We start from the raw sequence: 21,999 nt of genomic DNA, 5'->3' as shown, positions 1-21,999 counted from the left end.
AGAGCGAGGGGGGAGGGCGAAAAGAGAGCGAGGGGGGAGGGCGAAAAGAGAGCGAGGGCGAAAAGAGAGCGAGGGGGGAGGGCGAAAAGAGAGCGAGGGGGGAGGGCGAAAAGAGAGCGAGGGGGGAGGGCGAAAAGAGAGCGAGGGGGGAGGGCGAAAAGAGAGCGAGGGGGAGGGCGAAAAGAGAGCGAGGGGGGGAGGGCGAAAAGAGAGCGAGGGGGGAGGGCGAAAAGAGAGCGAGGGCGAAAAGAGAGCGAGGGGGGAGGGCGAAAAGAGAGCGAGGGGGGGGAGGGCGAGAAGAGAGCGAGGGCGAGAAGAGAGCGAGGGCGAGAAGAGAGCGAGGGCGAGAAGAGAGCGAGGGGGGAGGGCGAGAAGAGAGCGAGGGCGAGAAGAGAGCGAGGGGGGAGGGCGAGAAGAGAGCGAGGGCGAGAAGAGAGCGAGGGGGGAGGGCGAGAAGAGAGCGAGGGCGAGAAGAGAGCGAGGGGGGAGGGCGAGAAGAGAGCGAGGGCGAAAAGAGAGCGAGGGGGGAGGGCGAAAAGAGAGCGAGGGGGGAGGGCGAAAAGAGGGCGAGTTGAGAGCGAGGGGGGAGGGCGAGAAGAGAGCGAGGGCGAGTTGAGAGCGAGGGGGGAGGGCGAGAAGAGAGCGAGGGCGAGAAGAGAGCGAGGGGGGAGGGCGAGAAGAGAGCGAGGGCGAGAAGAGAGCGAGGGGGGAGGGCGAGAAGAGAGCGAGGGCGAGAAGAGAGCGAGGGGGGAGGGCGAGAAGAGAGCGAGGGCGAGAAGAGAGCGAGGGGGGAGGGCGAGAAGAGAGCGAGGGCGAGAAGAGAGCGAGGGGGGAGGGCGAGAAGAGAGCGAGGGCGAGAAGAGAGCGAGGGGGGAGGGCGAGAAGAGAGCGAGGGCGAGAAGAGAGCGAGGGGGGAGGGCGAGAAGAGAGCGAGGGCGAGAAGAGAGCGAGGGGGGAGGGCGAGAAGAGAGCGAGGGGGGAGGGCGAGAAGAGAGCGAGAAGAGAGCGAGGGGGGAGGGCGAGAAGAGAGCGAGGGCGAGAAGAGAGCGAGGGGGGAGGGCGAGAAGAGAGCGAGGGCGAGAAGAGAGCGAGGGGGGAGGGCGAGAAGAGAGCGAGGGGGGAGGGCGAGAAGAGAGCGAGGGCGAGAAGAGAGCGAGGGGGGAGGGCGAGAAAAGAGCGAGGGCGAGAAGAGAGCGAGGGCGAGAAGAGAGCGAGGGGGGAGGGCGAGAAGAGAGCGAGGGGGGAGGGCGAGAAGAGAGCGAGGGCGAGAAGAGAGCGAGGGCGAGAAGAGAGCGAGGGGGGAGGGCGAGAAGAGAGTGAGGGCGAGAAGAGAGCGAGGGGGGAGGGCGAGAAGAGAGCGAGGGGGGAGGGCGAGAAGAGAGCGAGGGGGGAGGGCGAGAAGAGAGCGAGGGGGGAGGGCGAGAAGAGAGCGAGGGGGGAGGGCGAGAAGAGAGCGAGGGGGGAGGGCGAGAAAAGAGCGAGGGGGGAGGGCGAGAAAAGAGCGAGGGGGGAGGGCGAGAAAAGAGCGAGGGCGAGAAGAGAGCGAGGGGGGAGGGCGAGAAGAGAGCGAGGGGGGAGGGCGAGAAGAGAGCGAGGGCGAGAAGAGAGCGAGGGGGGAGGGCGAGAAGAGAGCGAGGGGGGAGGGCGAGAAAAGAGCGAGGGCGAGAAGAGAGCGAGGGGGGAGGGCGAGAAGAGAGCGAGGGCGAGAAGAGAGCGAGGGGGGAGGGCGAGAAGAGAGCGAGGGCGAGAAGAGAGCGAGGGGGGAGGGTGAGAAGAGAGCGAGGGGGGAGGGCGAGAAGAGAGCGAGGGCGAGAAGAGAGCGAGGGGGGAGGGCGAGAAGAGAGCGAGGGGGGAGGGCGAGAAGAGAGCGAGGGGGAGGGCGAGAAGAGAGCGAGGGGGGGGTGAGAAGAGAGCGAGGGGGGAGGGCGAGAAGAGAGCGAGGGGGGAGGGCGAGAAGAGAGCGAGGGGGGAGGGCGAGAAGAGAGCGAGGGGGGAGGGCGAGAAGAGAGCGAGGGGGGAGGGCGAGAAGAGAGCGAGGGGAGAGGGCGAGAAGAGAGCGAGGGGGGAGGGCGAGAAGAGAGCGAGGGGGGAGGGCGAGAAGAGAGCGAGGGGGGAGGGCGAGAAGAGAGCGAGGGGGGAGGGCGAGAAGAGAGCGAGGGGAGGGCGAGAAGAGCGAGGGGAGGGCGAGAAGAGCGAGGGGAGGGCGAGAAGAGCGAGGGGAGGGCGAGAAGAGCGAGGGGAGGGCGAGAAGGGCGAGGGGAGGGCGAGGGGAGAGAGCGAGGGGAGAGCGAGGGGAGAGGGCGAGGAGAGGACGAGGAGAGGGCGAGGGCAAGGAAAGAGCGAGGGGAGGGAGAGGAGAGAGAATGGGGAGGGAGAGGAGAGAGAATGGGGAAGGCGAGGAGAGAGAATGGGGAGGGCGAGGAGAGAGCGAGAAGAGGGCGAGGGGAGACATAGTGATGTTGCCACTCTCTTATTTTTCAATATGCAATCAATTTTCCATATTATACAAAAGTATATGACATGAATCCCTGATTTAATACGTCATTTTCTGATGATATATTCATGAACTTTGAATCTATTGAGTGAAGAGAAAAAAACTGACTCCTTTAAATATATAAAAATATATTGCGGAATTAATTTGATACAAGATTTTGGAATTAGAAAAAAAACAAAAAAACTGATGTCTACTGTCTGGAGTGACACTTATGGCCAGTTACAAATCAACAGTTAAAAAAGTAGTAGGTGAGATGATTAGTAGTAGTAATCCTCGAGGCTGAGCACTGTACAGTACGTCGGTGTGACGCTGTATGCCGTAATATGTACAGTACGGCTGGGTGTGACGCTGTATGCTGGGACACGTATAGTAAGGCCGGGCGTGCCGCTGTATACCGGGATATGTACAGTACGGCCGGGCGTGCCGCTGTATACCGGAATACGTACAGTACGCCCGGGCGTGCCGCTCTATACCGGGATACGTACAGTACGGCCGGGCGTGCCGCTGTATACCGGGATACGTACAGTACGGCCGGGCGTGCCGCTGTATACCGGGATACGTACAGTACGGCCGGGCGTGCCGCTGTATTCTGTGAAATGTACAGTACAGCCGGGTGTGCCGCTGTATACCTGGTTATGTACAGTACGGCTGGGCGTGCCGCTGTATACCTGGATAAGTACAGTACAGCTGGGCGTGCCGCTGTATACCTGGTTATGCATAGTACGGCTGGGCGTGCCACTGTATTCTGTGAAATGTACAGTACGGCTGGGCGTGCCGCTGTATTCTGTGAAATGTACAGTAAGGCTGGGTGTGCAGCTGTATACCTGGTTATGCACAGTACGGCTGGGCGTGCCGCTGTATACCTGGTTATGCACAGTACGGCTGGGCGTGCCACTGTATACCTGGTTATGCACAGTACAGCTGTGTGTGCCGCTGTATACCTGGTTATGTACAGTAAGGCTGGGTGTGCCGCTGTATACCTGGTTATGTACAGTACGGCTGTGCGTGCCGCTGTATACCTGGTTATGTACAGTACGGCTGGGCGTGCCGCTGTATACCTGGTTATGTATAGTAAGGCTGGGTGTGCAGCTGTATACCTGGTTATGCACAGTACGGCTGTGCGTGCCGCTGTATACCGGGTTATGTACAGTAAGGCTGGGTGTGCAGCTGTATACCTGGTTATGCACAGTACGGCTGGGCGTGCCGCTGTATACCTGGTTATGCACAGTACGGCTGGGCGTGCCGCTGTATACCTGGTTATGCACAGTACGGCTGGGCGTGCCGCTGTATACCTGGTTATGCACAGTACGGCTGTGCGTGCCGCTGTATACCGGGTTATGTACAGTAAGGCTGGGTGTGCAGCTGTATACCTGGTTATGCACAGTACGGCTGTGCGTGCCGCTGTATACCGGGTTATGTACAGTAAGGCTGGGCGTGCCGCTGTACACCTGGATATGTACAGTAAGGCTGGGTGTGCAGCTGTATACCTGGTTATGCACAGTACGGCTGTGCGTGCCGCTGTATACCGGGTTATGTACAGTAAGGCTGGGTGTGCAGCTGTATACCTGGTTATGCACAGTACGGCTGTGCGTGCCGCTGTATACCGGGTTATGTACAGTAAGGCTGGGTGTGCAGCTGTATACCTGGTTATGCACAGTACGGCTGGGCGTGCCGCTGTATACCTGGTTATGCACAGTACGGCTGGGCGTGCCGCTGTATACCTGGTTATGCACAGTACGGCTGTGCGTGCCGCTGTATACCGGGTTATGTACAGTAAGGCTGGGCGTGCCGCTGTACACCTGGATATGTACAGTAAGGCTGGGTGTGCAGCTGTATACCTGGTTATGCACAGTACGGCTGTGCGTGCCGCTGTATACCGGGTTATGTACAGTAAGGCTGGGGGTGCAGCTGTATACCTGGTTATGCACAGTACGGCTGTGCGTGCCGCTGTATACCGGGTTATGTACAGTAAGGCTGGGGGTGCAGCTGTATACAGGGTTATGCACAGTACGGCTGGGCGTGCAGCTGTATACCTGGTTATGCACAGTATGGCTGGGTGTGCCGCTGTATACCTGGTTATGTACAGTACGGCTGTGCGTGCCGCTGTATACCTGGTTATGTACAGTACGGCTGTGCGTGCCGCTGTATACCTGGTTATGTACAGTACGGCTGGGCGTGCCGCTGTATACCTGGTTATGTACAGTAAGGCTGGGTGTGCAGCTGTATACCTGGTTATGCACAGTACGGCTGTGCGTGCCGCTGTATACCGGGTTATGTACAGTAAGGCTGGGTGTGCAGCTGTATACCTGGTTATGCACAGTACGGCTGTGCGTGCCGCTGTATACCGGGTTATGTACAGTAAGGCTGGGTGTGCAGCTGTATACCTGGTTATGCACAGTACGGCTGTGCGTGCCGCTGTATACCGGGTTATGTACAGTAAGGCTGGGTGTGCAGCTGTATACCTGGTTATGCACAGTACGGCTGGGCGTGCCGCTGTATACCTGGTTATGCACAGTACGGCTGGGCGTGCCGCTGTATACCTGGTTATGCACAGTACGGCTGTGCGTGCCGCTGTATACCGGGTTATGTACAGTAAGGCTGGGCGTGCCGCTGTATACCGGGTTATGTACAGTAAGGCTGGGCGTGCCGCTGTATACCTGGATATGTACAGTAAGGCTGGGTGTGCAGCTGTATACCTGGTTATGCACAGTACGGCTGTGCGTGCCGCTGTATACCGGGTTATGTACAGTACGGCTGTGCGTGCCGCTGTATACCGGGTTATGTACAGTAAGGCTGGGTGTGCAGCTGTATACCTGGTTATGCACAGTACGGCTGTGCGTGCCGCTGTATACCTGGTTATGCACAGTACGGCTGGGTGTGCAGCTGTATACCTGGTTATGCACAGTACGGCTGTGCGTGCCGCTGTATACCTGGTTATGCACAGTATGGCTGGGTGTGCCGCTGTATACCTGGTTATGTACAGTACGGCTGTGCGTGCCGCTGTATACCGGGTTATGTACAGTAAGGCTGGGTGTGCCGCTGTATACCTGGTTATGCACAGTACGGCTGGGTGTGCAGCTGTATACCTGGTTATGCACAGTACGGCTGGGCGTGCCGCTGTATACAGGGTTATGCACAGTAAGGCTGGGTGTGCCGCTGTATACCTGGATATGTACAGTAAGGCTGGGTGTGACGCTATATACTGGTATATATATAGTACGGCTGGGTGTGACGCTGTATACTGGTATATATACAGTACGGCTGGGTGTGACGCTGTATACTGGTATATATACAGTACGGCTGGGTGTGACGCTGTATACTGGTATATATACAGTACGGCTGGGTGTGACGCTGTATACTGGTATATATATTGTACGGCTGGGTGTGCCGCTGTATACCGGGTTATGTACGCACATTTTGGACAAGCTTTTTTCTGCGAGTCATTTTCTACGTAAGCTAAAGAGCAATTACATAACATGAAATCATAAGTGATTACTGATAAGAACTAATCCAGCAAAACCGGCATTAATGGCCCTGCAGCTGGCTGGGGTTATTTCCTCCAGCACTTGGCTCAGTGTAATATACCTGGTTATGCACAGTACGGCTGGGCGTGCCGCTGTATACCTGGTTATGCACAGTACGGCTGGGCGTGCCGCTGTATACCTGGTTATGCACAGTACGGCTGTGCGTGCCGCTGTATACCGGGTTATGTACAGTAAGGCTGGGCGTGCCGCTGTACACCTGGATATGTACAGTAAGGCTGGGTGTGCAGCTGTATACCTGGTTATGCACAGTACGGCTGTGCGTGCCGCTGTATACCGGGTTATGTACAGTAAGGCTGGGTGTGCAGCTGTATACAGGGTTATGCACAGTACGGCTGGGCGTGCAGCTGTATACCTGGTTATGCACAGTATGGCTGGGTGTGCCGCTGTATACCTGGTTATGTACAGTACGGCTGTGCGTGCCGCTGTATACCGGGTTATGTACAGTAAGGCTGGGTGTGCAGCTGTATACCTGGTTATGCACAGTACGGCTGTGCGTGCCGCTGTATACCTGGTTATGCACAGTACGGCTGGGTGTGCAGCTGTATACCTGGTTATGCACAGTACGGCTGTGCGTGCCGCTGTATACCTGGTTATGCACAGTACGGCTGGGTGTGCCGCTGTATACCTGGTTATGTACAGTACGGCTGTGCGTGCCGCTGTATACCGGGTTATGTACAGTAAGGCTGGGTGTGCCGCTGTATACCTGGTTATGTACAGTACGGCTGTGCGTGCCGCTGTATACCTGGTTATGCACAGTACGGCTGGGTGTGCAGCTGTATACCTGGTTATGCACAGTACGGCTGGGCGTGCCGCTGTATACAGGGTTATGCACAGTAAGGCTGGGTGTGCCGCTGTATACCTGGATATGTACAGTAAGGCTGGGTGTGACGCTATATACTGGTATATATATAGTACGGCTGGGTGTGACGCTGTATACTGGTATATATACAGTACGGCTGGGTGTGACGCTGTATACTGGTATATATACAGTACGGCTGGGTGTGACGCTGTATACTGGTATATATACAGTACGGCTGGGTGTGACGCTGTATACTGGTATATATATTGTACGGCTGGGTGTGCCGCTGTATACCGGGTTATGTACGCACATTTTGGTCAAGCTTTTTTCTGCGAGTCATTTTCTACGTAAGCTAAAGAGCAATTACATAACATGAAATCATAAGTGATTACTGATAAGAACTAATCCAGCAAAACCGGCATTAATGGCCCTGCAGCTGGCTGGGGTTATTTCCTCCAGTACTTGGCTCAGTGTAATTTGCCTGGAGAAAAAAAAAAAGATGCAAAATGCATAGGAAAAATTACATCAATTACACAGTTCAATGGTCTGTCCAGAAATGTACAGATGTGCCGGGCTCCTGGGAGCGCGAGACCCGCTTGTTGCCAACCTCTAAAAGTAAAGGCCGGTATGGGGAAAGCCCCCCCCCCCCTTATTAACTCAAAATTCCCTAACAGAGTTTATTAATATCAGAGAACTCCTTTAGGTTCATGTGACTACATGAAATAGCGATGGTTCTGGATACAGCAGCCGATCGTATCCATTAGGCTGCCAGGGAAATGGGGGCAGAACAGGAGCTGGGATTATTATAGGTGGTCCAGGGGGCCGTGGTGTCTGTGCTGCACACCCTTACCATTGCAGGCACAAGACTTGAGGTTCATCTCTATCTCACAGAAGGGGCGACATTCACCATTCATGCATTTCCCCAGATCTACACAGACGGTGTCATCAGCTGCATTTCCAGGAGCAGGACACTCACTGCTGTTCCCTGTGGATAGGCAGAAAGTGAGATGGTTGGACTATGACTGAAAGAAACCGCATGAAATGTCCTGGACAGTTTATAATGGAGAGTGCTGCATATCGATCCACATGAGCAAATAAAGCAAAAAAATAAATATTATAAATATATATTAATAGAATAATAATAGAATATATATTTTAAAAGAAAAAAAATTATATATACACATACATTAGCAAGACAAGTTTATGTGCCCATGACAACACTTCCTGGCTTTGCACTCTGTTAGCCATGCTTATGTTAGCCTATAGCACTGATCATTTTTAATATTCTTATGTACACTAGAGAAATGGCAGGTGGACCAGTTTCGACAATGCGCAGTTCCAGAAGCCAAAAGAAAAATCTCTGATAACGTGACAAAGGTCGCCCACTTCTGAAGACATTTTTTTTTTTTTTTTTTTTTTTTTTTAATAATTTTTGCAATTTGGTTCCATTAAAAATTTGGCATCGTTTGGCTTTTATAGGTATGAACAATGCTGGTCTTGATGAAACCGGGTCATTGTCTATTGTAAAAACAGAACACTCCGGAGGATCTCGCAGTACATACCTGTGCAGTAGGACTCGCCCTTGCAGGTGGCATTAATGGCTTCCTGGCATTTCTTTTGTGCAGTTTCAAACTGGCAATTCTTGCAGCACGGACTGTTCCGATCACTGGAACATTGAAGGATTTATAAAAAATTATTTTTAAGATTTAATAACCTTCAATATGACTGCAGACCTGTGAATCCTTACAGCGTGCTCTGTCAAGATTCTCCGGCGGTCATGTGGCTGCAATTACGCGATATGCATACTTCCGTCCACAATCAGACTAGACGTGTCCAACCTCATTCAATTCACTTAAATTGAGCGAGACCACGCACGTCTAGTCGGCACGTGACGTCCCGTATGCAAATCATATACTTGCGGTCATGCGCCCCAGAGTATAATGACAGCGCGCACACTGTGCACAGTAAGGATTCACAAGTCTGCAGTCACAGATTGACAGCAGACTTGAACCCACAGCCTGGACTACCCCTTTAATGTTGGGATTAACCCTTTAAAAGAATAGAGCAGTTCTCTAGTAGGCAGTTTTTCAATTCACTCCTCAATGCAATTTTCTTCAAAGATTTACTGACCTGCATTTTGCATTGTTCTTAAATTTGCATTCGGAGGTACAGCAGGGGTCATTGTGCTGGTGCAGCAGGCCTGGGTCACAGTCTTCCCCCTCATCCACCCTGGAGTTGCCACAGACCTTGTTGTTGCGCTCCTTGAAGCAGATGGACGCCTTGTTCATCAGTGTGCGCAGGATTGACTCTCTGCTGCAAATGGAGAACATCTGATGGACAGAAGCAGACATGAGTTATATGATCGGAGAAAGTTGTCCTCTTCTTTCATCCTGATTTGCCCTATGCACACATATGTAGAGCAGAAAGCCAGAAAAAGAGAAAGGTGTTGGGCAAAGGTGTACAAACAATGGCGGAAAATCATGCAGCTAGGACACAAAGTGTCTTTTCACAAAAAACCTCTAAGAAAAAAAACAAAAAACACAGTCTTCCTGCCCCTCCTTTCCCGCAAGAAGGAAAAACTACTTCTGGTGTACATACCAGTCACATACGTACAAGAACGGTCCCAATTCTCATGCTCTCTAACTTGCTATCCACTCTTATTGAGTGGCCATTTCTTCATCAACAGCATTCTGTCAGCACTATGGGTGCTGGAACTTCATTTCTTTTACATGCATTGCTCCTGTCATTGCCCAATGTCTTGCCTGCCCTAAACTGAAAACTAGCCTTTGTGTTATGTCAGTATGCAGTATCTCAGACAGGAGCAGAGAGACAAAGACACTCCCCCACTAATTGTACAAAGTCAAAGACACTCCCCCACTAATTGTACAAAGTCAAAGACACGCCCCCACTTCCTGTACAAAGACAAAAACCCACCCCAGGGAGGATTATCGTTACCTTATTGTTTTGGTGGTCTCCGCTCACAGCTATAGGATACATCACAAATTTGCCCCCGCGGTCCTCACTGGGTGCACAGTCTTCCATGCTGTCGGGGTCGTGTTCAGAACCAAAGTTGTGACCCAGCTCATGAGTAGTTACCAGGTCGGCTTCCTGTCCGAGAGAAGACATAAAATCTATGTCACACATAACAGCTCATGCCTATGCAGAGCTCTGCCGTGAGCGGATCATCCTGGTATTCATCCATCGGTCTATGTACAATGCATCACTGGAGACCCAGGCACAATATGGAGCAGTCAGAGCACTGCTGTTCCAGGAAATGCCGGTGGTTTGCTGAGGTTACAAATGGAGGTAGAAAGGGGGGGGGATACTTAGGGGTGCAGCTAAAAAGTGAGCCCTATATAATGGATGAGCGATGCCTGCAGCCACTTACTTCAGTATGGAAAAAGCCACGAATGTCACCACTAGTCCCACTCAGCTTGTCAGCCATGCAAATGCTTCATAGGGCAAGAGGCATGATAAGAGAGGGGGGTATCTTACTCTGTCAGGCGATCCATGCTGAAACCGTGCTCCGTTGATTCTAGAAAATTTACTTTGAAGACAACAGCGCTGCTGCAGATGATTGACAGGTGTCTCCCTCGCTTGTACAAAGGAAAAGACCTGTCAATCACCTGCAGCAGCGCTAGGAAGAGTCGGCCAGGAACCATAGCTGGAGACAAGACTAGTCTGGTGACGTCCCTGGCAAGATCTTCAAATGATATGCTCTCGGAAATGCCGGAGCGTCTATCGGGCAATCGGGCGGCTAGACTGTGATTCACACTGCCTGCGATTTGGGCAGTATCAAATACTGACAGGTTCCCATTAAAAGGGATATCCGAGAGAGAGATCGATGAGCACAGTGTACAGAGCGGGGATTTTCTGGCTCTGTACGCTCCGTACTTCCTGGGGATGTAATAATAGTGGATAATGGAGCCGAATGTCAGACTCCCACTGATCTAGTATTGATAACCTATCCTAGTGGACGGCTATCTTGCCTAAGCAGCAGTTAACAGCATTCAGAGACTTGCTTTACAGCCGCTACATGGCCCATAGGAGTCTTTAGAAAAGAGATATTCAATGACTTGTATGGGAAATTGCTGTGGACATGATCTGTGGCTTGTGCAGAGGTCACTGCAGGGAGAGGGAGGAGGTGAGCTGTGAACACCATCTATAGTGAATGGTGGATCCTATATAGAGGTGTTAACTTTCATTGAAATCCTGTCTGTGAAGAGAAATAGACTACTGGAAAGTGACTTCTACAGAACAGGAAATATTGGTCTATCGTAAGGCCCGGTGCCCTGTGTGAAAAATGCAGGATTTAATTTATTTTGTAAAATATAAGGAAAAACATGGAACATAAAAAAAAAAACATTTTTATTAGTTTTAAAATAAAACCCAGTATAGATCATTTATAACCACCTAATGTGCAATATATATATTACACACACATACATAAAAGGCCACTATAAAAAAGTGTGTCTGCCTCTACCTTTGTGAGGATGGTTTTTCCATAGTTTTTTGTACTTGTCAAACCGGTGTTCAAGAAAATAGATTTCTGTGATGACTCACTTCTGTAAGCTGCGGGAATAAAGAGATGAAGTCATGTCAGACGAGACAGTCAGAGCCGAACGTAGAAGAAGAAAAGTCACCGGCATCAACTGTGTGTGAGACAAAGGACCGGAGGAGACGTCTCCAGCGAGGAGCGGAGAATAGCAATAAAAGCAGATCTGCTGCAGGATCGGGCTGCATGGATAACACATGTAACACTGCTAGGAATACGCTGCAGAGACACAGCGATGGCCAAGAAGACGGGCACTGGAAACAGACAGAATATGAAATGTGGGGATCAAGGTCATTTACACATTCAATGTTGGCCAATTTCAGCAGGACTGACTAATGTGTATGGAGGAGGACAGATTATCCCTAGAAGGATTGGACATGTTGAATTTCAATATGTCTGATCCACTGTCCAAAAATACAGGTCTGGCAGCTGCGTATTCACGTATTCACATGTACCGTAATGGTTTCCCCTCTATCACATGTACCGTAATGGTATACCCTGTACCACCTGTAATGTATAGTTCTCCCCTTGTACAGAAATGATTTCCCCCCCCTCTTGTACTACATGTACTGTAATGATCATCCTCTCTGTACTACATATACTGTAACAGTCTCCCCCTTGTACTTCATATACCGTAATGGTCTCCATCTGTACTATATATTCAGTAGTTGTTCTCACCTATACTACATGTACCGTCATGGTCTCTACCTGCACTACATGTACCGTAATGGTCTCCACCTGCACTACATGTACCGTCATGGTCTCCACCTGCACTACATGGACCGTCATGGTCTCCACCTGCACTACATGTACCGTAATGGTCTCCACCTGCACTACATGTACCGTAATGGTCTCCACCTGTACTACATGTACCGTAATGGTCTCCACCTGTACTATATGTACAGTAATGGTCTTCTCCTAAACCTCTAGCTGTACTCCATATATCATGCAGCTCTCCATCTGTACAGATAACTACATAGTGTGGAAGAAAGGAGAGACATGTTTTAGTCTTAGAGTTGTGTGGAAGGATTGAAGGAAGAGGATGGAGACTGTGGACTTGGAAGGATAAATGGATAAACATGTTACCATTATGGATTATGTCGTTTGGATTTACACTTTCTTAAAAGGACTGCTGCTACTGGATACCTGGGCTTTCATCGTTTTATCTGCCGTCTAGAGGATCATGGACTGTGGCTACAGACTATACTGGCTGGAGATACGAAATCTGTGGGCCAACCAAAAGTTGGGAGACAGTGAGTATGGCCTCATACAAAGCCAGTGGAACTACTGAACCCAGATTGGGAATTTGAGGACTGAGAGAACTGTTTTTTGGCCATTTACCTGGAATTGCTTTATTACCATGGCTGTGATCAATAAAATATTGTTGCATCGTTAACCTGCCTAGGTGATTACTTACAACCCACAACCTCAGATCTTTACAAGTGATGAGGAAGTATTTACTACATAATACATTTTATAGGATCTAGGATGACCAGGTATTTTACCCTCGGTTTGGACCGATCTTTAATTTAATGATGATCTGATCAATAAATCATATAATGGAGCCTTCCCTATACAGAGCAAACCTATACATAAATAACCATAAAGAACGGACTGTCACTCACCTTTAGGACAGATTCCACCGTGAGTGTTTGGCTTGTGGGAACCAACGTAGGCGAGTCCTAGAGTCCCCATGTCAAAGTCCTGATAGGTGAAGAGATGAGCCAGACAGACTGTGGAAGCCTTTTCTGATATGTCATGGCTGAATTGCTGCAAACAAAAAATTCACATGACCGACCGTACTAGATAACATATCATATATGTATTGGAGCCTGCTCACATCACATTCCCGGTTTACATTTAGCATGTACAACGTGAAACCTCCCAACATGCAAGAAAATCGTGTCCATAGGGTTTCATTAGTCAGACGGAGGCCATAGTTTGCTTTAACATGGAAGCCTATAGGTGACGGATGCCTCTAATGCTTCACTTTGGCATCATTTATCCATAGACTGTAATGGCATCTGCTATATGAATATGTCATAAAAAAAAAAAAACTATTGAAAAAGGTCCAATAAAGGGGTTTCCCCCACTTTAAATGTTATTGTAAATGGGCCCAGAGGGGGGTAATAAGAAGCAGCCACCTGATACAGAATGTGAAGGCTGCTGCTGATCAGAGAAGCTGATTGGCTGCAGCAGTCACGTGATGCCCCCTCAGGATGTCGATGGCCTGAGACTGGAGGGGTACACAGCAGATGGTGCGGAGGAGCGGCTCAGGGGCAAAAATAATTAGATTTTCTCTTGACCCACCCTGTGCTCATTGACAATAACTTTTGAAGTATGGGGGACCATGCCATTATAGCCTGTGGATAATTGGGAGGTTTTTCCAAAGTTTACAGTGCTGTGCACAGTGAGAATGGTTTAAAAAATATAAGTGTTAAAAGTTTATTTTTATGAAATAACAAAATACAAAGTGAATGGACAATAGAGAAATCTAAATCAAACCAATACTTGGTGTGAATATCAAAAGACTGACCGTCACTTCCAATCAGAAAACTGGTGGTGTGTACAGGTGCTTACTAAGAGTAGCCATCTTCATACATAACTAACAAATAAAGCTGCACTCTGTAATGCTATAGCATGTAAACACGAAATATATGATATTGGAATTGCATTACTGCTCTAGAAAATAGGAAAAAACAAAGATACTTAGTCCATAATTTGGCCAATTCATGCGTGCCCATCAGACATGGCAAGACGACCTTCATTGCTGGGAACCTAATCTAATGCGAATCCTCTCCTGGGATGAAGCCTACATTAGGATAGGTTCCCAGCAAAGAAGATCGCCTTCCTGTGGCTGCTAGGCATACATGAATTGGCCAAATTATGGACTAAGCATCTTCGTTTTTTCCTATTTTCTAGAGCAGTATTGCAATTCAAATTTCATATATTTTATGTTTACATGCTAGTGTTGCAGAGTGCTACTTTATTTGTTCAATATTTGGTGTGACCGCATCAATTTTCCTAGGTACATTTGAACAAAGTCAGTGACTGAGAGTCAGCGAGTAGGGGACTGGAGCAACTGGGGAAGATGGCGATTGGCAAGTATTTTATTGCACTTACATTACACAATGTATGTATTTAGAGAAGTTTAGCAAATAAAACATTTCTTGGGAGTTCTTCTTCAAGAACTATTTTCAGTGCAGGGAAGAACAAGGAGTCCTGGAAGTGATGAGTTGACCAACACAGAGCCCTGATCTGAACATCAATTTAGTCTGGGATTACATGAAGACAAAAGAATTTGCGCAAGCGACATCCACAGAAGATCTGTGGTTAGTTCTCCAAGATGTTTGGAAAAACCTCTATGCAGAATTTCTTCAAAACTGCTTGTAAGTTTACCTAGAAGAACTGATGCTGATGATTTTGATTTCTCTTTGCATTTTCTTAAACTAATAAAAATAAACTATTATTAACACTTTTAGTCCCGATAGTAGAAGTGTAGATGACGGCACTCACTACATCATGGGAAATTCTTTATAATCTCATAGCACGCAATATAAATCAGGTGGGGAGAGTGCAAGCAAACAGGGCAGGCTACGGCGGTTTTGGGTCTCCTGACACTTCTATAAGCTCCTATGTAATGACTGCTTGCTCGCTAAGCTACATGTCCTACGCATCCTGACATATTCTGTACTATGCTTTCCTCGTGCCGGTACAGCTTTCTTATGTGACACACTTTGAGGCAACCTCCATTATTTTGTGAACAACTGTTGGAGTGGACAGAGACCTGAAGTAGAAACTCCGGTCCATTGCCCTGGAAGCAAATTACCAGTCTCCAACAGATATTTTTGCTTCCATTCATCAGTATCAGTTATCTGCCCATTATGCTTCAGACTTCATTTTTTTATATATATTTTGGGTTGACATTTGCAGCCCTGGGAACCAATTACAAGTCTCTCATAGAGTTAGGGTCTCACATTAACAATGATCTTCAGAGAAAAAAAATCTATCTTATAACCTGGCGGGGGGCACTGTACAGCGTAGGACACTAAGGCCTCCTCTGATGAAGCATCTGTCCCCGCGCCCCCTCACCTCCAGCAGCTGCTTCACATCCCAGGCGTCTTTGTTCTCGTTCGGATAGTTCTTTGCCATGTTATAGTGCAGTTTGGAACCATTCACGTTCTCTGGTTCCTTGTGAACAATGATCTACAGAAATAAATAGGGATAATAAACCAAATTAAAATACAAAAATGCAGAAATTAATATGGCCCATACAGGCGCTTCTAATGGTAGTCTTATTGCAAAGTGTTCTGCAGCGCTCTCTCTCAGTACATACAGCAGATTGCTCAGCTCTCCCTCCCATCTTAATGTCTGCTCATCTTGCCTCTTCCTAGGAATATTGTCATTCGGTCGAGTCATGATCCCAGCCTTCTGCTCGGCAGCTCATTGTTTTGTGCCAACGACATCACCCGTTTCTGCTGCGCCATCTGCGCCCAGACTCCTCTGCTGCAGGCTCGGAATAAACACCGCATGGTGCAGCAGACAGTGATCGTCGTAAGCCATTAAGTCTGATCATCGCTCCACCGTTATCCCAACTGGCTATTATCACCCCTACATCACCCCTGGATCAACAATCGGTAAAGGAATGAAATAAAAGTACAACTGGAAAACTCTTACTGGGCCCAGACGCTTTATAAGCTGCAACAGGGCCATTTATTATACTGGGGACTCCCGGGCACCATGGCCGAACTCAGCTGCAACTCCAGCACCTGCTCTGTAGCCACTACCAGGCATGTGGGCTATATCTGAAATCACTGCCTTTAATAACATTTTTGGACTCTGCAGAATTTACAGTCCTACCCTTTTTTGCAATGAAAAGCAATCAACCGGCTAAGACCGCAGATGCTGCACTAAATGGCTATCTACACCTTCAGTTGCATTTTTATCTACTTAAATGCATGCCTTTTTGACTAAAAATATTTTGCAGGGACATCAAAAGCCTGTAAATGCTAAACAGTGCAAGATTTGTAATGAAACCCAATTGCATTAATTATTTTTAGCTCAAAATACATGCATTTAGATAAACAAAAATACAATATGTCTGTATCTGTGGACGTCGGGCCCTCATACCACCCTCATGGAGTTGGTTTCTAACCGTTTGTGCAGACACATGCACATTTGTGGCCTGCTGGAGGTCATTTTGCAGGGCTCTGGCAGTGCTCCTCCTGTTCCTCCTTGCACAAAGGCGGAGGTAGTGGTCCTGCTTCTGGGTCGTTGCCCTCCTACGGCCCCCTCCACATCTCCTGGTGTACTGGCCAGTCTCCTGGTAGCGCCTCCAGCCTCTGGACACTACGCTGACAGACACAGCAAACCTTCTTGCCACAGCTCGCATTGATGTGCCATCCTGGATGAGCTGCACTACCTGAGCAACTTCTGTGGGTTGTAGAGTCCGTCTCATGCTACCACGAGCGTGAAAGCACAACCAACAATCAAAACTGACCAAAACATCAGCCAGAAAGCAATGGTACTGAGATGTGGTCTGCGGTCCCCACCTGCAGAACCACTCCTTTATTGAGGGTGTCTTGATAATTGCCAATAATTTCCATCTATTGTCTATTCCATTTGCACAACAGCATGTGAAATTGATTGTCAATCAGTGTTGCTTCCTAAGTGGACAGTTTGATTTCACAGAAGTTTGATTTACTTGGAGTTATATTCTGTAGTTTGTGTTCCCTTTATTTTTTTGAGCAGTGTATACATATATTCACACACACCCTTATCCTGTTACGGTAGCATCTGCTCTTTAGGCAGGATTTATTCATTCTATTGACAAATTTGCATTGCAAAAAAAAGGGTAGAATTTTAAAATCCCTGGAGTCCTGTAACCATGTCTGCACAAAGGGAAGCGACTCCAAATATACCCAATACGCAGCGGAATAGCAGCTGAAGGAGGGAGCAGGGGAAACGGCTCAAACCGAGCTAAGGTGTCTGAACACAGTATAATAAATGACCTTGATGCAGTTTATTTTCTGGGGCCAGAAGCTTTAGGTTAGCTTTCAAAATAAAACCCCAATTCCAAAAAGGTTGGGCTGGTATGTAAAAATGTAAAGAAAACAATAATGCAATGATTTTGAAATATCTTATAGCCATAATTTATTTAAAATAGAGCATAGAACAGATCAGAAGGTGAATGTTAATTTTTTTCCAAATGAAATGGAAAAATGTCTAACTAAAAAAAGTTGGGCCCAGGCCATGTCTACCATTGTGTATCCCCTCTTCTTTTTACCACAGTTAGGAGAGCAATGTTGTTCTATTCTTGTCTGACGTAGGATTCTCGCTGTTCCCCCATTCGGGGTCTTATTTGCAGGATTTTTTGTTTAATAATTTGCCAAATGTTTTCTCTATTAATGAAAGGTCTGGACTGTAGCAGGCCAGTTCATCACCCGAACTCTTCCTCTGAGAAGCCATGCTGTTGTGTTGGATGCAGTATGTGGTTTACCATTGTCTTGCTGAACTACACAAGGTCTATATAATGCTCTGCATTGATGGGGCCTCTCATGTACAGTGGGTACGGAAAGTATTCAGACCCCTTTAAATTTTTCACTCTTTGTTTCATTGCAGCCATTTGGTAAATTCTAAAACGTTCATTTTTTTTCTCATTAAAGTGCACTCAGCACCCCATCTTGACTGAAAAAAAACAGAAATGTAGAAATTTTAGCAAATTTATTAAAAAAGAAAAACTGAAATATCACATGGTCATAAGTATTCAGACCCTTTGCTCAGTATTGAGTAGAAGCACCCTTTTGAGCTAGTACAGCCATGAGTCTTCTTGGGAATGATGTAACAAGTTTTTCACACCTGGATTTGGGGATCCTCTGCCATTCTTCCTTGCAGATCCTCTCCAGTTCCGTCAGGTTGGATGGTGAATGTTGGTGGACGGCCATTTTCAGGTCTCTCCAGAGATGCTCAATTGGGTTTAGGTCAGAGCTCTGGCTCGGCCAGTCAAGAATGGTCACAGAGTTGTTCTGAAGCCACTCCTTTGTTATTTTAGCTGTGTGCTTAGGGTCACTGTCTTGTTGGAAGGTGAACCTTCGGCCAAGTCTGAGGTCCAGAGCACCCTGGAAGAGGTTTTCATCCAGGATATCTCTGTACTTGGGCTCATTCATGTTTCCTTCAATTGCAACCAGTCACCCTGTCCCTGCAGCTGAAAAACACCCCCATAGCATAATGTTGCCACCACCATGTTTCACTGTTGGGATTGTATTGGGCAGGTGATGAGCAGCGCCTGTTTTTTTCCACACATACCGCTAAGAATTATCACCAAAAAGTTCTATCTTTGTCTCATCAGACCAGAGAATCTTATTTCTCATAGTCTGGGAGTCCTTCATGTGTTTTTGAGCAAACTCTATGCGGGCTTTCATATGTCTTGCACTGAGGAGAGGCTTTCGTCGGGCCACTCTGCCATATAGGCCCGACTTGTGGAGGGCTGCAGTGATAGTTGACTTTGTGGAACTTTCTCCCATCTCCCTACTGCATCTCTGGAGCTCAGCCACAGTGACCTTGGTGTTCTTCTTTACCTCGCTCACCAAGGCTCTACTCCCACGGTTGCTCAGTTTGGCTGGACGGCCAGGTCTAGGAAGACTTCTGGTGGTCCCAAACTTCTTCCATTTAAGGATTATGGAGGCCACTGTGCTCTTAGGAACCTTGAGTACTGCAGAAATTCTTTTGCAACCTTGGCCAGATCTGTGCCTTGCCACAATTCTGTCTCTGAGCTCCTTGGGCAGTTCCTTTGAGCTCATGATTCTCATTTGGTCTGACATGCACTGTTAGCTGTGAGGTCTTATATAGACAAGTGTGTGCCTTTCCAAATCAAGTCCTATCAGTTTAATTAAACACAGCTGGACTCCAATGAAGGAGTAGAACCATCTCAAGGAGGATCACAAGGAAATGGACAGCATGTGACTTAAATATGAGTGTCTGAGCAAAGGGTCTGAATACTTATGACCATGTGATATTTCAGTTTTTCTTTTTTAATAAATTTTCAAAAATGTATACATTTCTGGGGTTTTTTCCAGTCAAGATGGGGTGCAGAGTGTACATTAATGAGAAAAAAAATGAACTTTTTAGAATTTACCAAATGGCTGCAATGAAACAAAGAGTGAAAAATTTAAAGGGGTCTGAATACTTTCCGTACCCACTGTATAAGCTGCCTGTGCCATAGGCAATAATGCAGCCCCAACCATCATAGATAGAGGAACTGTGAGCAGATAAGCTGGATGGTCCCTCTCCTCTGTGGTTTCGTTTTGATTCATCCGACCACAGAACAATTTTCCTTTTAGCTTAAGTCCACTTTAAATGAGCTTTGTCCCAGAGAAGACGGCAGAGTTTCTGGATTGTGTTGATATTTGGATTCCTCAATTTCTATGACGCCCTCATACATGGCTCATGTTTAAGTGATAAATTTACTGTAGCACAGATTCATCTCAGCTAAAAGTCTAGACCCTTATATTAGGAATAGGACATTTCATAACTTTCCCAAATTCTTCTGAAAAAATATTCCCCACAAACTGCATTGAACTACTGTACCCAATTTATTACATATTTTAGGAGTTGGAGTCAGTCCATTTTATACCAACTTTGACTCCACCAAAATGGACACAGACTGACTCCACAGCCCTGGATTGCACTTCAAACTGTGTTAACAGACAATGATTTCTTGAAGTATTCCTGAGCCCATGCAGTGATTTGCTCAACCAAATAATGTCTGTTTTAATGCAGTTGTGCCTGAAGGCTCGTAGATTACAGGGCATCCAGTACTGACTGTTGGCCTTGTCCCTTGTACGGATGAATTTCTCGAGAATCTCTGAATCTTTTGACATTATGTACTGCAGCTTGTGAGATATTCAAAGTCTTTACAATTTTAGGTTGAGGAACATTTTTCTGAAGTTATTCCACAATTTTCAGACGCAGTTGTTCACAGATTTGTGAAACTCTGACCATCTTTGCTTCGGAGAGACTCTGCCTCTCTAACATGCTCTTATTATACAGTCATGTGACTTAGTGGAAAATTGATGCTCCCAGCTTTTTCATTAGTAACACTTACTTTTCCAGCCTTTTGTTAACCCTGTCCCAATTTTTTGAGATGTACAGCTTAGAAAAACGACGCTTCAGAGGAGATCTCATTTACATGTATAAATATATGTGTGGCCAGTACTAAGAACTAGCATAGGCTTATATCTCCAAAGACCATACTAAGGACCAGAGGGCACTCATTACGGGTGGAAGAAAGGCGATTCCGGCACCTAAACAAGAAAGGGTTCTTTGCAGTCGGAGCAGTCAGACTGTGGAATGCCGACCCCAAAAGGTAGTGATGGCTGACACTATAACAGCTTTCAAAAAAGGTCTGGACGATTTCCTTGATACACATAACATTGTGGGCTACAGTTAAATTAGACAAAATATTACACGTATAGTAGTACATTTAATACAATAATAGTAATTACATAACTAATATCATAATTAGGTTTGATCCAGGTTTCTAGAACTGATCGCCTTTTCAAGGGGTCAAGAAGGAATTTTTCCCTGTGATGCAAATTGGCTGAATGTGTCCTGGGGTTTTTGCTTTCTTCTGGATCAACACATTTAGGTATAGGGATTTTAGTAATACCATTATTAGAATCACAAGAGTAATACAAAATATAAAACTAATTAAAAAATTTTTTAATTTTTAATTGTAATAGTGCAACAATAATAAAAATGGTAATAATACATTTGTGAGGCCAAGTCCCAGTAAGTTAGTATGTACAGTACAGACCAAAAGTTTGGACACACCTTCTCATTTAAAGATTTTTCTGCATTTTCATGACTATGAAAATTGTACATTCACACTGAAGACATCAAAACTATGAATTAACACATGTGGAATTATATACTTAACAAAAAAGTGTGAAACAACTGAAAATATGTCTTATATTCTAGGTTCTTCAAAGTAGCCACCTTTTGCTTTGATGACTGCTTTGCACACTCTTGGCATTCTCTTGATGAGCTTCAAGAGGTAGTCACCGGAAATGGTTTTCACTTCACAGGTGTGCCCTGTCAGGTTTAATAAGTGGGATTTCTTGCCTTATAAATGGGGTTGGGACCATCAGTTGTGTTGTGCAGAAGTCTGGTGGATACACAGCTGATAGTCCTACTGAATAGACTGTGAGAATTTGTATTATGGAAAGAAAAAAGCAGCTCAGTAAAGAAAAACGAGTGCCCATCATTACTTTAAGAAATGAAGGTCAGTCAGTGCGAAAACTTTGAAAGTGTCCCCAAGTGCAGTTGCAAAAACCATTAAGTGCTACAAAGAAACTGGCTCACATGAGGACCGCCCCAGGAAAGGAAGACCAAGAGTCACCTCTGCTTCTGAGGATAAGATTATCAGAGTCACCAGCCTCAGAAATCGCAGGTTAACAGCAGCTCAGATTAGAGACCAGGTCAATGCCACACAGAGTTCTAGCAGCAGACACATCTCTACAACAACTGTTAAGAGGAGACTTTGTGCAGCAGGCCTTCATGGTAAAATAGCTGCTAGGAAACCACTGCTAAGGACAGGCAACAAGCA

The 21,999-nt window shown here is 47.3% G+C and overlaps 1 protein-coding gene across 1 annotated transcript in view; it reads right to left on the bottom strand.

Moving 5' to 3' along the window:
* ADAM17 (ADAM metallopeptidase domain 17) overlaps nucleotides 1-21,999 on the bottom strand; it is a 73,431-nt gene that overhangs the window by 12,589 nt on the left and 38,843 nt on the right. Inside the window, exons 9-15 of the mRNA XM_073674173.1 lie at nucleotides 15,486-15,599; nucleotides 13,019-13,163; nucleotides 11,322-11,410; nucleotides 9,794-9,946; nucleotides 8,969-9,168; nucleotides 8,401-8,504; nucleotides 7,689-7,823 (exon numbers count right to left, since the gene is read on the bottom strand). Coding sequence (XP_073530274.1) covers nucleotides 7,689-7,823; nucleotides 8,401-8,504; nucleotides 8,969-9,168; nucleotides 9,794-9,946; nucleotides 11,322-11,410; nucleotides 13,019-13,163; nucleotides 15,486-15,599 — 940 coding nt within the window. The remainder of the gene's footprint in view (nucleotides 1-7,688; nucleotides 7,824-8,400; nucleotides 8,505-8,968; nucleotides 9,169-9,793; nucleotides 9,947-11,321; nucleotides 11,411-13,018; nucleotides 13,164-15,485; nucleotides 15,600-21,999) is intronic.

This window comes from Phyllobates terribilis, unplaced genomic scaffold (genome assembly GCF_046119375.1).
Source record: "Phyllobates terribilis strain yellow unplaced genomic scaffold, ASM4611937v1 Scaffold_3__8_contigs__length_932513732, whole genome shotgun sequence".
NCBI lineage: Eukaryota > Metazoa > Chordata > Amphibia > Anura > Dendrobatidae > Phyllobates > Phyllobates terribilis.
This window is presented reverse-complemented; position numbering and strand designations above follow the sequence as displayed.